Source organism: Terrapene carolina, unplaced genomic scaffold, assembly GCF_002925995.2.
Source record: "Terrapene carolina triunguis isolate 2854851 unplaced genomic scaffold, T_m_triunguis-2.0 Scaffold951, whole genome shotgun sequence".
NCBI lineage: Eukaryota > Metazoa > Chordata > Testudines > Emydidae > Terrapene > Terrapene triunguis.
The window spans coordinates 4,408,812-4,423,912 of record NW_020665302.1 but is presented as its reverse complement, the minus strand read 5'-3'; the positions used below and the strand labels follow the sequence as shown (position 1 = coordinate 4,423,912).

The 15,101-nt window shown below is 48.2% G+C and overlaps 1 protein-coding gene across 1 annotated transcript in view; it reads left to right on the top strand.

Moving 5' to 3' along the window:
- Window positions 1-5,068: 5,068 nt before the first annotated feature.
- LHX5 (LIM homeobox 5) overlaps window positions 5,069-15,101 on the top strand; it is a 12,986-nt gene continuing 2,953 nt past the window's right edge. The window contains exons 1-4 of the mRNA XM_024207375.1: window positions 5,069-5,241; window positions 7,834-8,057; window positions 9,961-10,238; window positions 12,999-13,164. Coding sequence (XP_024063143.1) covers window positions 5,069-5,241; window positions 7,834-8,057; window positions 9,961-10,238; window positions 12,999-13,164 — 841 coding nt within the window. The remainder of the gene's footprint in view (window positions 5,242-7,833; window positions 8,058-9,960; window positions 10,239-12,998; window positions 13,165-15,101) is intronic.

The window sequence follows — 15,101 nt, the reverse complement described above, 5'->3', positions numbered from 1 at the left end:
GCTGAGGAAAGCAGTTGGGGGGGGGGAGGGCTGATGGAAAGCCCCAGAACCAAATGACGGTTGTTATCTGTTAGTTGCAGGTGCTGATTACCCAGGCTAGGGTGACTGCATATTTATTCTCCACATTACCAGTCAAAATAAATACCAGGTGACATACAGGGAATGGACCCGGGACCTGTAGAGGACATGTTTACTGCGCTGAAAGGATAACTTCACCTGATAGGAGACACGAAAGAACGTGTGTGTGTGTGTGTGTGAGAGAGAGAGAGAGAGAGAGAGAGAGAATACTATGTGTGAGTGTCATGTTGGTTGTATCAATCTGTATATAGCATGTGGTCTTAACAGACACAACACCCTATTTGCACTGTTCTAGGCCCATAGTTCTGTTATTTGAGTCTTTCTCTGTATTGGTACATAGACACCTACACACGCAAAGATACAAAGGAACTCAACATAGGTCTAAATTAGTGTGCATATAAAGATGTATGCATGTGTTTGTATATAACAGGTGCAAGAACACAGAACATATATAACCTGAAATGCAACTGTACATATATAACCGTCTATACACACATCTCTGCTGTTCATTTCTGCCTGTATCCATCAGAAAATATTGATACTATATTAAAATTATAGAGGGAGAATTATAATATATGCAGTCTGATGAATACAGGCTGAAATGAACCTCAGATGTGTGTATAGACGGGTACATATCTACGTGCATTATAGGTCTGTATCTTTTAGAGATCTAGCGAAGACGAGTTGTATAATGGAGCTAGCTAGCTTCTCCTTTTATACCCTGGCAATTTAAACACGGCTCAGTTATTCCTCCACAGTCTCTGTAGGGCCGAATGCAGAGCGGTCCCCCTTTCTTTGGTTCAGACCCTATGAAACTCTCTATACCAGCGGCTCCCCTTTCGCAGTAATGCCGGGCAGGGACATGCCAGACACACACCGTGTATTCCCTACGCGCTGCTCGGGGGGGTGGGGGGGTCAGCCTAGTTCGTTTGTGGCCAGTATTAATGAGAAACCGAAATCAATCCTCCTCCTTTCATTTATGTTTTTAACGTCCCTGGATGTGTCCCTGGAAGTTAAAATTCTCCGTGTGAGGGGGGTCACCTGGAGCATATCAAAGACCACAATTACGATTCTTCCCTGAGTGTGTTTCCTTGAGGGGGCGGGTGGGGGAAGGGCTCCCGATCATAAGACAATCACTGTGAATTATTTCGTGGTAAATGAACGCACTCACAGACCCTGAGAATAGCTCGGACCTTGCGAAGTATCCGCAGGCTTCGCTTTAGCGGCCTTTCCTGCTCGCGTTTATGTGCACACGATGGTCAAATAAATTCTTGGCGTGGATATCTGGATAGAGCGCGGAGTAGCTTTCCAGGAGCTGGCTGATGGGTGAAATGCGGTGACTATATAAGGTGCGCAGATATAAGTGTTCGAATATTAGACATGTGGTCAAATAAACATGAAGAATGGGTATAATTGTTATATTAAGTTAGATAGAAAATGTGTATGAATTTGTGTATAGTAAAGTGTGTATAAATATGTAATAGCAGTGGTTTTAGACTACATATGTCTATAAATTATATATTAGTAAATATTTTATGTGTACATAGACAATGAAGCAAACAGACCAAGGGGTGTGTGTGTATATATATAATTGTGTGTGTTTTTAAAATATTCACACATTTGCTTTGTATCTCCGGGAAGAACTATTTCATTCCAAAGCAAAAAAACAAAACCAAAAAAACCACAGGGATTTTCGTGTTGCCCCGAGATATAATATTTTGACCTAACCATTGTAAAAATATTTCCTCCGATTTTTCTCCCCTCCTCCCTCAAGAGAATATTACCCTTTTTGTGAATTTCAGGCTCTTCTGTTTGCTCTAGTGAATGATCAGTTTGTTTATGTATTGAACGGAGAACATTAATGGATATTGACTTTTATTTATCCTACCAGGGGTACCTCTCCGCTACAATGGGGAATTTCCCTATTGACATATTAACTAGTGCAAAGGATTCATGAAATACGGTTTTTTAAAGTCCCAAGAACGTGTCAAACACGTTTTTGCTCTCCTGACTTTTTTAAAAAAAAATGCATACAAGAAAACCAACTAACAACAAGAAACCTCTGTGCGTACAAACAGTTCGCAGAATGCTGTCCTGAAAGAAGCCTGGGGGGGTTTGATTTTCCCTTTCCTTTCTGCAAAAGGAGAAAGGTATCACCAAACCTCAAGTCAATTACTTTTCCCTCGAAGAAAGATTTTTAGTAAGTGTGAAAGGGAATCTATTCTCGAGCCAGCGATGCAACTGAGCGAAGGGCTTCTCTCTGCACAGCCACCTGGATTTCTAACGGAACTCGTTAGCTGGTGGTGCTTAGGCGCTTGAGAGATTATTTTATTTCTAGCAGGATTGCTCAGAGCTGCTTTTAAGCTCTGCCCCTCACCCGCTCCTCGCCCCACACGGCTCCCGAAAAAATGCTGCTCTTCACATTGGTGTCTAAGTGTTCTCTTCATTACCAGACTTAATGAAATGACTAACTAAACATTTGGGTACTTTTCCATTAACAATTGCTTTGTGAAACACTTGTCCAGCCCTCCCCTTCTAGAGGGGTGGGAATGGGGGGGACGGACGGAGCAAGAGAACCTTATAACTTAATCTATTGTGCCAGCATTGTCATTTGTCCCTCGCATGACAAAAGGAGGAGGAAGCAGGGGATCGGCCTTCCCATCCCCCCTCCCCCCCAAACACCTAAGTAACAACAACAACCAAATCCTGCAAACAAACCGTCCCCCCTTGTTTAACAGGCCAGCTGCAGCCGGCCTCGCTCACTAAGGCATTGTGGATGGATTAATTGAAATACCTGTCTCCAAAACTCGGATTTACACACTTTAAATGCGCGCTGACTGAAACATTTGCAAATATTCGATTTATTAGGTTCAACAAGTACATTAATCCAACGATGCTAAGTGAAATGTACTGATCTCTCTATAGCTATACAGATTCACCTAACTCTAGGGAAATCAATCAGTCTATCTATCTATCTATCTATCTATCTATCTATCTATCTATCCCTGTACACTGATAGATTCATAGATTCCAAGGCCAGAAGGGACCATTGTAAACATCTAGTCTGGCCTCCTGTGTAACAGGCCTGAGAACTTTCCCCAAAACAATTCCTAGAGCAGAGCTTTTAGAAAAAATCCCATTTTGAGATTCTTCACTATTGTTATGCATTGGTATCTGCTTAACTGTATTTCTATCTGTCCATCTATGGCTACACCCCCTAATCTATCTATTGCTATTTATTCTTATCTATCATATATCGATGGCTGTACCTTCTCATATGTCCTCCCCATACATTCCAAGATACCTAACCATCTAGATACATTCTTCACTGTTGTTATACATTCTTATCTATTTAATTTTCTGTCTATCTGTCTACACCTTCTAATCTATCTGTTGCTAGCTAGATCATCTATCAATAACATTTTATCATCTAATCTATTTTATCTATTGCTATAGCTTCTCATTTATCTAGTTGCTAGATAGATGATCTATCAACATTTAATCATCTATCTATCTATCTATCTATCTATCTAGCAGTTTAAGACAACAACTTTTATTTTAACTCAGACATATTTTCAGCTCTAGAACATTTCTTTAAAAAGGTTAATTCATTCGAGCCATCACCTTGCGCACAAGGTGACTGGGTAATTTAAAAGTCCGCAGGACCTGAAATTAAAGAGAAAAATCATATACAACAGCACAAGAACAGCAAGGCTCTCTCTTTCCAAAGGGGGTTTGCTTTCCTGATTCGCCTCCCTTCGTTCTCATGTTGACTCTGGTTTTAAAGATGTTGTAAATTACTCAAAGAAAATCTTTTTTTAAATGCCCCCCCGCCCCCCAATCTGTATAACAAAGGCCAACTAGCTCGCCAGGGGGTCAATTACCTTCATATCTGAGAAGTACAAAACAGATAACTTTTCATCCCCAGACATTGTCTGAACCTGCCTTCTCCTGGGGGGCACTCCCCTCAGCATGCCAGTGGCCTAAACACCCCCTAGATCGGGGTCCTTTGGCTTTTCTCTTTTTTTATTTGGATTCATGGAGATCACTCGACAAAAGAGCAAGAATTTCCACCTTTTCTGCTTATGCAAAGAGGCCATTAGCTGCTTTCACTGGCTTTCTGTTGACACTGAGGCGAAACAGAGCTTGTTTTGCAGGTGCAGTGACCTCCCCGAGGTCTCATCCCTCCCCCACCCAGCGCCCCAAGAAGAGAAAGATAAAATATTAGCCCCCCTCCACCGCAAAAAAAAATTAATCTGCACCCACCCACCCCGCAAACAAAATAAAGGTAAATACTTACTTAGCCCCCGCACCAGGTAAAACCTACTACTCAACAATAGTGGTGCCTTGTTTTTTTCCCTCTGTGCCAAGCACAAGGCTGGAGCCAATTTAGATATGCTATAAATTAAGAGGTTGCCATGGCCACCGCCTTCTCATTGGCCCCCGGCCTCTCTACGTTCCGCGAGACGTCACCAAATCTGAATAAGGATGCGCGAATTACTAAACTGGGAGACAAAGCTGAAGATGGGAACAGCGTGAAAGTGGAGAAAAGTCCCAACCAGCCATCTACACGTAGGAACACGGGGCTCCTGGCTTTTTATGATGGTTATGATTATTATGTGTTATTATTAATCCCTTTCGTGGACCGGCTGCTCCCACAGAGGCGCTGATGCTGCTCCAGGCCGAGATGCTGCTCAATTGAAAGGCACCGGGAAAGTCACCCCACCGGGATATCTTTGCTTGGCTTCCTCCCACTGAACCTGCTGGGAGAGGTGTGAGGGGCGTGGGGGAAGAGAGGCGTCTTCCTCAGTGGAGGGGGGCTGGAAAGTCCACGCGACACTTTTCGCCTGCCCTCAGGACGCCCAGGAGAAGAAGGCAAGAAGCTGCCAGGGTTGTTCTCCGTTTCCCCCCCTTTGCGATCGCTTGCGGCGGCGGGGTGGGGGTTGCATTCTGCTTTAGTGTGCTGGTCTCGCCTTCCTCTGCGGAGGTCATGATGGTGCATTGTGCAGGCTGCGAGCGGCCCATCTTGGACAGGTTTCTGCTGAACGTGCTGGACAGGGCATGGCACATTAAATGTGTCCAGTGCTGCGAATGCAAGTGCAACCTGACTGAGAAATGCTTCTCCAGGGAAGGCAAGCTTTATTGCAAAAATGACTTTTTCAGGTAAGTCCCGCAAGGAGGAGACGAACCCCTTCCCCAACTGCTGGGCTAGCAAAGCGGGGCAAGGTTATCTAGCGATACCCTGCTTCGGTGCCTTGCCTAGCTTCCTAGCCACAAGCTGAGAGCTCTCTGTAATTGGCACATTGTTGGGGTCTGCTCCGTCGGTCCTGATGCTGCAAAAGGTGTCAGATCTATATGCCACTCCAATTCCCCAAAGGAACCCTATATGTTCCTATAGGGGGGTATCCATTTATTATCAGCAGGCCAGAGCGGTTTCAGTGATTTTTTAAATCCGTTGTACCTATTGTCAATTTCCTCCTTTTGCGATATTCCTCAGAGTTTTCTGTACAGAAGGGAAGATCCTAGAACTGTGTGTGTGGGCGGGGGGACACTCCAGGCTCCTTGTTCGCTCGGTAACCCGATTCGAATGTTTTAAATGTAGGTCTATGCACGAGGTTGAGCCAGATCCGAGCTGATCGTATGCCAGGCGAGAGGGCACGGGTTTTGTAGGTTACTTAAAAAAAAAAACATTCTGGAGTGGAGAAGAATAAAACTTTTCTCAGCAGAAAACTGATTTTCGAATGCCCCGGGCTTTAAAAACAAAGCCATTTGTATTGCGGAGAGGCAGAGCCTAAATCAGACTCAATCCGAACTAAAGTGCAGAGAGGAGAGAGAGCGGAATATGGGGGGACATCCCCAAACTCCTTTGCCCCAACATTCCAGCCTGAATGGGGAATTCTCAAACGCACACTAAAGTTCCTAGCTAGGCTTAGGACCAAGGCTTTGTGGTCTAATTGGCTGTGCATACACAGAGCAAACTTGTCCTGCCCCCCCCCCCACCTTTTCTTTTAAATCAACAAATGAACTCATTGAAAATGTAAAATCGCCCTAAATATCGCTTGGCCTTTTGTTTCTGGCTGTAATTGAGGTAAATGTGGGCATTTGTTTAGCTAAAGGGTGAAAAGCCCAGGAGATGATTAATATGGGGGTAGGGGGAGACGGCAGTTTTCCTAGTCCTGTAGGCCCTAATGAAGGTGAATTTGAATAGGTTAAGTGTCACACTCGCCTTTACACATGTAAACTACTTTTAATGGCCCCTATGCATTCAGCACCCCTCCTGCTGCAACTCCTTAAATGCCTTTAATGATTTTTGATAAGGTGCAGATGAGCCAATTATGCTCCAGGATAAGACAAAAAAATGACTTATGACTTCTAATGTTTTCACTAAATCAACGTCATGGAAAGTGAAGCTGTTCGAAGTTGTGTTTAAACAAGGGAGAAAAGAAACAGTTTGATTTCTCCCCTTATCCCCCATCGTCCACCCCACTTCCACTAGTGCCCTCAAACCTCTAGAGTGCCCGAATCAACGCCCCAAAGTGGAAACTAAATTATCTGCTTTGGGAAACAGATACGATTCTGCTGCTTGATAGTGATCATTCCCCCGGGAAAATATTCCCTTTCTGCAATGCATAATACTAATACTACTACTAATAATTCATAATTAATAAATAAATCGGAGGGGGGCTGGAATGCTGAATAAAAGGAGATCAAAACTGGAACCATTTTCAGCACTGATGTGTGGGTTGTTTTATTGGGAAGGGGGAGACCATTTTTCAGGATCCTCACATCCCCTATCCCCACTCGTGTTTTGAATTCAATAAGCAGCCCCCTGTGTTTCCCTTTTGGGTCTAACCACCCCGCTAACAACCAAAGTGCCCTGGTTAGATATTTACTAACCGAAATGGGACACCATTGAAGAGAACACGAATATTCAGACGAATTATGACTGTGCGGGAAGATCCATTGGTTACCTCCTATGTCCTCGCGAAATGCAGCCTGACAAAAGGATGCGAACACTCCGCAGCTTTCCGGGGGATACAAGGGGGTGTAAAAATCGCTCCATAAATCCCGCGAAACCAAAGCGGGTCGTTATTTTTTACACCGAATCGTGGCGGCTCCTTAAAGCGGCCCATCCGGATCACACGCATGCACGGGCATATATAAAAACCTGATCCCCTTCCCCCGCCTTATGCCGAGCTGCGATCTAGCGCCCCATTTCTGTCTGCCCCAAAACCCAGCTCCGGAAATGGCCCCTTCGCCTCCCAGCTTTGGCGCCCCAGACAGAAGGATTTTTCCTTCCTCCGCGCCGTCTCTGAGCCAAAGCTGTAAGTAAGGTCGGGGCCGCTTTCTACCTGCCGGAGATATGGGAGGGACCAAACAAAACAGACACCCCGGAATATTTGCCGTGGAGACGGAACTATTAAAGTGGGGGTGAGGGGGTGTCCATTTGTATGGAGTCAAACAAGGGCATTCACACGTAAATGCGAGTCCTCGCTTGGGCTGCTTGAGACGCGTTTTGCTCGCCACCAGAGGAATAATTTTGCGCACGCATTTTGCAGGCGACCAAGTCCGCTTCCCTTTCCTTGTCGGAATCCAGGCAATTGCTTTAATGGTCTCATCTCTCGCCCCCCTCCACCCACGCGCCCGCAGTTGGGGACGATGCACGTATAGACTGGAGGGGACTCTGGGGCCGGCCGCTAAGCACCCGGGTATTTATCTTCCTCCCGTCTCTCTCTGTCTCTGCTCCGTTTTTAGGAGGTTCGGTACCAAATGCGCAGGCTGCTCCCAAGGCATCTCTCCAAGCGACCTCGTCAGGAAAGCCCGAAACAAAGTCTTTCACCTGAACTGTTTCACGTGCATGGTTTGCAACAAACAGCTCTCCACGGGAGAGGAACTTTATATCATAGACGAAAACAAATTTGTTTGCAAAGAGGACTATTTGAACTCGCCCAGCTTAAAGGAAGGGAGCCTCAACTCAGGTATGGAGCGTCCGCCAGCCTCTAAGCCGGTGTGGGACTTTAGAGGCCTAGCATAGGTGTGAATTCAAAAAAGCATCCGGGAGGGGGGGTTTTAGTTTCATATTCCAACAGCAAATTCTAGCAAACTGGGGGACTTTAAGTCTTTTTTGTATTGGCTGGGTCTCTCTCTCTCACACACACACACGCATCCCTCTCTGGCACCAGATACAACCTGAGCTATAGCTGTCGGATACCCACAACCATGGGTGTGTTGGGGGGGGGGATCCTTTACCGATTTATTATTTTCGATCTTTATACACACATCTGTTTTTCCCCCTCTTTTTATTTTTTCTTATTTCTCAAAATATTTGCGGTTCGGAGAGGGGGGAGGGAGAGTAGAAAAGTGGACTAAAACCTGGTGGGGAGGGGAGAAAGGGGGCTGGAGGAGGATGGAGGTCTGAGCCAGGATTGGAAGTGGAAAACGAAGAGATATTTCCATTTAAACAAAATCCAGGCCGCACCTTCAGCAGGTGCTGGGGGAAAGCGGCCGTTGTCAGTTACATCTACAGACCCAGCTGGGAACATGTGACCAGCCCGGGGAAGGGGGATGTGGGAGTTTGGGGAGACAGGTGGTTTTTTTCCGGGTTCCTGTTTGATTTGGCTACGAACATTACTTTCCCCTAAACTCCGCCCGCGCTCTGCGATCTTAAAAAAAGCCCCATGGCCTGGGATATTTTCCCGGCTTCCTTATATGCGAAGAGAAGCCAGACAAGGCCCCGAGCGTCCAACCCTCACTCCGGGGAGCGATCCCCTCACGGCCATGGGGCTAACAGCGTCCGAGGCCTTCCACCTTCTCCCTCTGCGGATAAACGTTCTTCCTTTCCCCCAGAATCACACACAAATCCTCAGATTTGCCTCCCTTCTTCCTCTCGCTCTGTCTTTCCCCCTGTGGCGTCAGAGCCCCACACGAAACGCAATGGATTGAATACCCCGGATCCCCAGCTCCGGTAGTCTGCTATGTCTGTGTCTCATTGTGGCGGGTGTGGACATAACAGGCTATTCACATAGGCACGAGCACGCGTTGTGGACCCGATCCTTGGGAGTTGTCTCTGCCTCAGGGCGGCGGGATCGGGCCCTCGCTGGCACAGCGGTTTATGCCTGTGGCCTGTGCTCACCCCCTTTCCCTGGGCTCTGTCTCCTTTCAGCAACCGCGGCTGGATCTTGCCAGGCGGCTCCCTCGGGCCGCTGCTCTGAGCCAGGCGAGCAGAGGTTGCCCAGGGGCCTGTTTGGGGGTGGGCCCGTTTCCGACCCCAGGGTCAGGGGTTCGCTGGCTCCGAAGCGTGGGGGGATGAGGCAGGGCCCAGGCGGTGATTAACTCCCCGAGCCCGGGCGGTTACAGCCCAGGCTTTGTGGCAGTGGGTTCTTGGTCCCCAGCTGTGGCTCGGTTTGTGCCTGAAAGGAAAACGCTCAGCTGGTCCAAACGAAAGCGCTTCCTTCCCCAGTGTGGGAGCCTCGGGCCTGGGACAGGACAACTCCCTCTGTGCCAATGGGCTGCAAATCTGCCATCCGGATCCAGTCACCCTGGTGTAAATCCGATGCGACGCCACCGCAGCCGGGGGTTTCACACCGGAGTCACACCCTCTGCCTGCTCCAGTGACAGAAAAGGCCAGGGGTGTTGTGCGTCCCTGTTGCCACATAGACCGAGGAGCCCGTGCTGCTGCTAATTCAGACCCCTCATTACCTCTTCGTGGTGTTCACTGGGGAGTGATTGGTTCGTGTTACATTAGCGCAGAGAGTCAGGAGGATCTGACCTCCAGAGAAGTTCAACCTCCCCCCCTCCGCTCCCCTGCCTGGGAGGGACAGTGGGGGTGAGGGTCCCATCTCTGCCCAGAGTCATCCATCTCCCTCTGCCTCTCCCTTGCAGTGTCCTCCTGTACAGACAGAAGTTTGTCCCCGGATCTCCAGGACCCCATGCAGGATGATACAAAAGAAACAGACAACTCCACCTCCTCGGACAAAGAGACCACCAACAACGAGAACGAGGAACAGAACTCGGGCACCAAGAGGAGGGGACCTCGGACTACAATTAAAGCCAAGCAACTGGAGACTCTCAAGGCTGCCTTTGCTGCTACCCCCAAACCTACCAGGCACATCCGGGAACAGCTGGCCCAGGAGACGGGGCTCAACATGAGAGTGATCCAGGTACAGACAAGCTCGGCTACAAGGGGTGCCCTGGCCGAGCATAGGAGGAAGGATCAAAAACAGGGACTAGAGTGACCGCCCATAGCATCACCATCTGCTTAACCAGGTGGGGCGAGCACTTATACTAGTCAGTCCTGCTTCCCTCGCCATTGGGTTACAGCTCCCAGCCACCTTCTTTTGTTACATCACAGCCTGTCGCCATGGAGATGACTGTGACGTCCCAAACTCAGCAGTGTGACTTCAGGTGGGCTGTGAGAAGTGCGGGATGGAGGGGGGAGAAAGTTGTGACATGTCAAGAAAAGGGATCTGGCACGCCGCCAAAGTGTCGGAGGAAATTGGCATATAAACAAAGGCGAGGCCAAGTAGATCTTTGCTATGAATATCTCCCCTTTGTAATAATTACACACGCCCCTTTCAAAGGCTTTACGAATGAGGTAACCCCCCACTTTACAGCTGGGGAAACTGAGGCACAAGGCAGTGACGTGACTTGCTCAGGGGCCCCCCTAGGGCTTGGGGCAAAGCTGGGACTCCAGCCCAGAGCTCCTCACTCCCACGCCACCGCTCACTTCCTGCTGTGTCTCTCGGGGTGTTATCCGGATACTGAACGCTTCCTCGCGCCTAGCCAAGAGGACACTTTCCGCTTGTCAATATTATGCTAACAGTTCTAATAATTGGCCACCGTGGTTAGTACTAGCGATGCTGATCGGAGATTTGGTTTGGAAGCTCTCTGCTTATCTAATTGTTTTCTTCATCTGGAGAGTCCTCAGGCAAAAGCCAGCGCTCAGTCTCACTCTCAAGCATTCTCCTCCAAAGCCCATTGAACTCAATGGAAAGACTCCAGGCCTCTGGAGGTGGCCCGTATGACCCCCGCAGGCCTGGAGCTTTGGGGCTCAGCCTTCCCCCTGGGAGCCGGAGCCCCCACGTACTCTGGGCAGCGCGTGGAGTGAGTGAGCCAAAGCGGAGCGACACCCCTTGATTTCAGTGAGCTTTGGAGCAGCCCCAAGTTCCCTGAAGAACGGACTCAGCTCCCATCGAGGTCAATGAAAAGGCTCCGGTTGACATCAGTGGGAGCTGAAGCCAAGGCAAATGGAGGCCATGCTAGCCAACACCACAACACGACCAAGCAGTCCCCACTAGGCTCCGGGTCTATAGGCTGTCTCTGGTGCTGGATGCAAAATCCAGCAGGCTGGACTATTACATCTCCAGCCAATACCTGGTGGGAAGTTCTTCCTAACTCGGTGTCAACCTGCTGCCTCAGCCTCCGTTCGGTTTCCTGCTTCCTTATTTGAAGCAATGTCAGTTCTCCACTAAAATCTCTTGATCCTGCACTTGCCTGGAGGAACTTTCAGCCTAGCCAATCAGCGCAACAGTTCAGAGCCCCCCCCCAAAAAAATATTTCCATGAATCATAAATTAAAAGTATAAAAAAAACCTTTGTAAAGCAAAGGGGGGGGGGGCTAGAGAAGAAATTAACTTCAGTCCTTTAAACTGGGTCAACCCGAGAGCTGTCTCTATCTTGACATTTTGCACCAAGATATAGTCACAGCGTTGGTTAAGAGAATCTGCACGTTTATATCAACGGGGAAATGGGGGGGGGGGTAGAAACAATCCCCAAAACAGAGACATAGATTGCGATGAACCAGAGAAGTATTTTCGGGTCTCTTGCTACTACTAAAGTAATATATGCAAGGACGTTTTTGCTGTTCTGTTGGCAAATATACAGTGTTGAGCGTGTGAAAAAAAAATTGTTCCAGGCCAAACAAAAGGGGGGATGAAGGGTTCTGTATTTCATCTCTGAAATCTGCAAGATGGGAAAATGTCCAAGAATTCCCCCCTCCCCCTTTAGCATCGGGCGCTGTACATATTCATTTATTTATCTAGGTGTCTGTGTTCTCATTTATCGCTATACGTTTCTAGCTGTCTCTCTGTTGCTCTACGTGTCTGTCGATGGATGGATAGCTAGATTAGGAAAGCAGGCACCCCCACAACTGTTTGTAGTTTGAAAAGTCCCTTTAATTGCCTTTATGAATCTGTCTTCTAGGCTTTAGAGGAGGGGGGTAGGAAGCACACTTCATTATAAACCTCTCCAAGGGTGTGCAAAAATCCTTCACTCTTGGATGGTTCTCAGAGTTCACTCGCAACTTTCCTCTTCTTTTTAATTCAAAGCCAATCTGCTCCATTGGCTAAACTGCAGCGTTTAATCCCCCGGTTGAAAGTTTCTCCTCATTTTTCTTCAGAGCCTCTTCGCCTGCCTCTTGTAAAGGGTCCAGAAAGTATCCAGCTTGTCCAAAGAATGGGAAAGCGGATCTTCGGGGAGCCTGTCAGCTGGGAGTTGGCGGGGGGAGGATGTGACTTGCTGCTGCCTTCATCTGGCAAATCCTGCAGGGAAAAACCTGGAACATCTTGAGGCGATCATGTGGAGGGAACCCGCCTCTTAGCTGGCATCCTATTAACACCAGCTTCCCGATCTGTCTGTATATGTGCGTACAGCAGCAGATCTATGCGCCCCTACATTGCAGAGCTCAGTCAGGGCGTTAGTCGATTAATCTAGAGACGAGGCCGTCCTGGTGGCAGACACGTAGTGCAAGAGACAGGCCAGGCTGGTTAAAATCACGCAGGTCAGAACAAATGAATCAACTTGTGCCTGCCCCTCCAAAGCGCCCGGGTGGCTTGACAGGGCCTTGGGAGACAGCTGGCGGGCGCGGTGGGGTTGGGGTGGATGTTGTCACCACCTTGCTGATGTGGTTTAATTTGCCCGCAGGTTTGGTTCCAGAATCGAAGGTCCAAAGAGAGGAGAATGAAACAGCTGAGCGCGCTGGGGGCCAGGAGGCATGCCTTCTTCAGGAGTCCTCGGCGCATGCGCCCTCTGGGAGGCAGGCTGGATGAATCTGAAATGTTGGGTTCTACCCCTTACACTTATTATGGAGGTAATGAGCGTTTTATGGATCACTTCCTGGATGACCTCCAAACACTCTTTGTATTCAAACATGGTAAAAAACAAAACAAACACAGATCCCAGAGCAAACAAATTAAGGCTAGAGGAACCTTTCTTTCTTTCTTTCTTTCTTGATCATTTTTCATTCTTTCGCTTTTCTTTCTTTCATTTTTATTTGATCATAGTTCTTTCTTTTTTTCTTGTTCATCCATTCATTTGTTCGTTTCTATTTGATTATTGTTCTTTTTCATCTTTCTTTCTTTCTTTCTTTCTTTCTTGTCCATTCATTTGTTAATTTTTATTTGATCATTGTTCATTCTTTCATCTTTCTTTTTTTCCTGTTCATCGATTCATCTGTTCATTTTTGTATTTGATCATTGTTCTTTCCTTCATTTTTCTCTCTTGTTAATCGATTTATTTGTTCATTCTTTTCTATTTGATCATTGTTCTTTCTTTCTTTCTTTCTTTCTCTCTTTCTTTCTTTCTTTTGTTTTCCTTTTGGTCATTTGTTCTTTCTTTCTCGTTTCTTTGTATTCTTTCTTTTGCCACCTTTAGAAATTAAGCCTCTGAAGTTTTAACTCTATTGCATTGTATAGCATTTCATTGTGTCTTTTAAAGCCCGCTGCTTGCATTGGGTATTAGCTGGCCGTAAGACTCTGGAGTTTGTCTTTAAGGGAAGGTCTTGATGCTTTCTCCCAATCCGGTTCACGCCACTTCTTCCTTCCAAAGTGCTCGCTCCGGATTCTATTCATTGTTACCGCCTTTCCCGGCTGGGCGCGGGGGAAGGAATTTGTGGGTCTGGTAAAATTGTTACCGTCTGTGCCCTGAACCTTACCTCGCCCGAGTCCAGCAAACCCCGGCGCTGAGACCCTTGTCCGATTGCCGGGAGCTCCGCAGCCCGGAGAAGTCGGAGAGCGGTGTTTCTCCACTGTGTCTCCTACTCGGGGGTTATACATAGACTGGAAGAGATGCGGTCTCGCGGAGGGGGCTTTGCCTCCCGTCCCGTGCCCCTAGGGTTAGCTCGCACCCATGAGCTGCCGGTGCAGTCTGGGGTTCCCAAGAGAAAGGAAAGAGTTAATCTCCAGCTAAAGCCCCTCTCCGTCCCGTACTGGAAGGAGAGGCTTCGGATTTCACAGGAGCTGTGCGGGGCGCCACAGAGAAGCTCCGCTGTGATGCTGTAGGGCTCGATCCTCCAAACTTTACTACGGGGAGTAAATTTCCTACTCCGGCGCTCGGTCCTGCCCTGGTTACCTTACTCCTGTCCACAGCCAGGGGCAGGATTCTGACCTCAGTTACCCCTGGTGTGAATCCGGAGTCACACCGGTGTAACCGACCCCGGATTCTGGCTCTGCAGGACTCGTCGCCCGAATAAAGTTTACTCCCAGGAGTAAACGCTCCGGATTTAGACCCATAGCTGGCAAATGATCATGAAACCCACCGCCCAGACAGGAGGAGAAACATTCCTTCCCTGCGGCTTGGGGGCTAGAGGAGAGGCGCAGAGGGGTGGTTGTGGTTGTGTCGGTTCGGTTTTTGAGGCAGAAGGGGGTTCCCTTGTCTTCCCGTCCCTCCCTTAGAGATACATCTCATGGCAGATGGAGCGCGCTCCTGCCCTGACATAGCTTGGGTGGGTTTTTTAAAGGAAGCATCATCTTTGCAGAAAGTAACACGTGAAAGGCGGAGGCCGCCCTGCTCTGCCGCTGCTCCCCAGCAGCGAAACCCGGGGATGTTGTGAGTTCACTCAGCGCCCCGCTAGACTAGCGCGTCTGCAGACCCGCCGCAGCCACAGCCCTGGGTTGTAAGGGAATCTTGCTGGATTCGAGGAGTTTGAATACAACATATTCCCAGCCTTTCCTTCTTTCCATCCCTCCATCCTTGTCTCTTTCTTCTTCTCATCCCTTCCTCTTTCTCTCCATCCCTCCATCCTTGTCT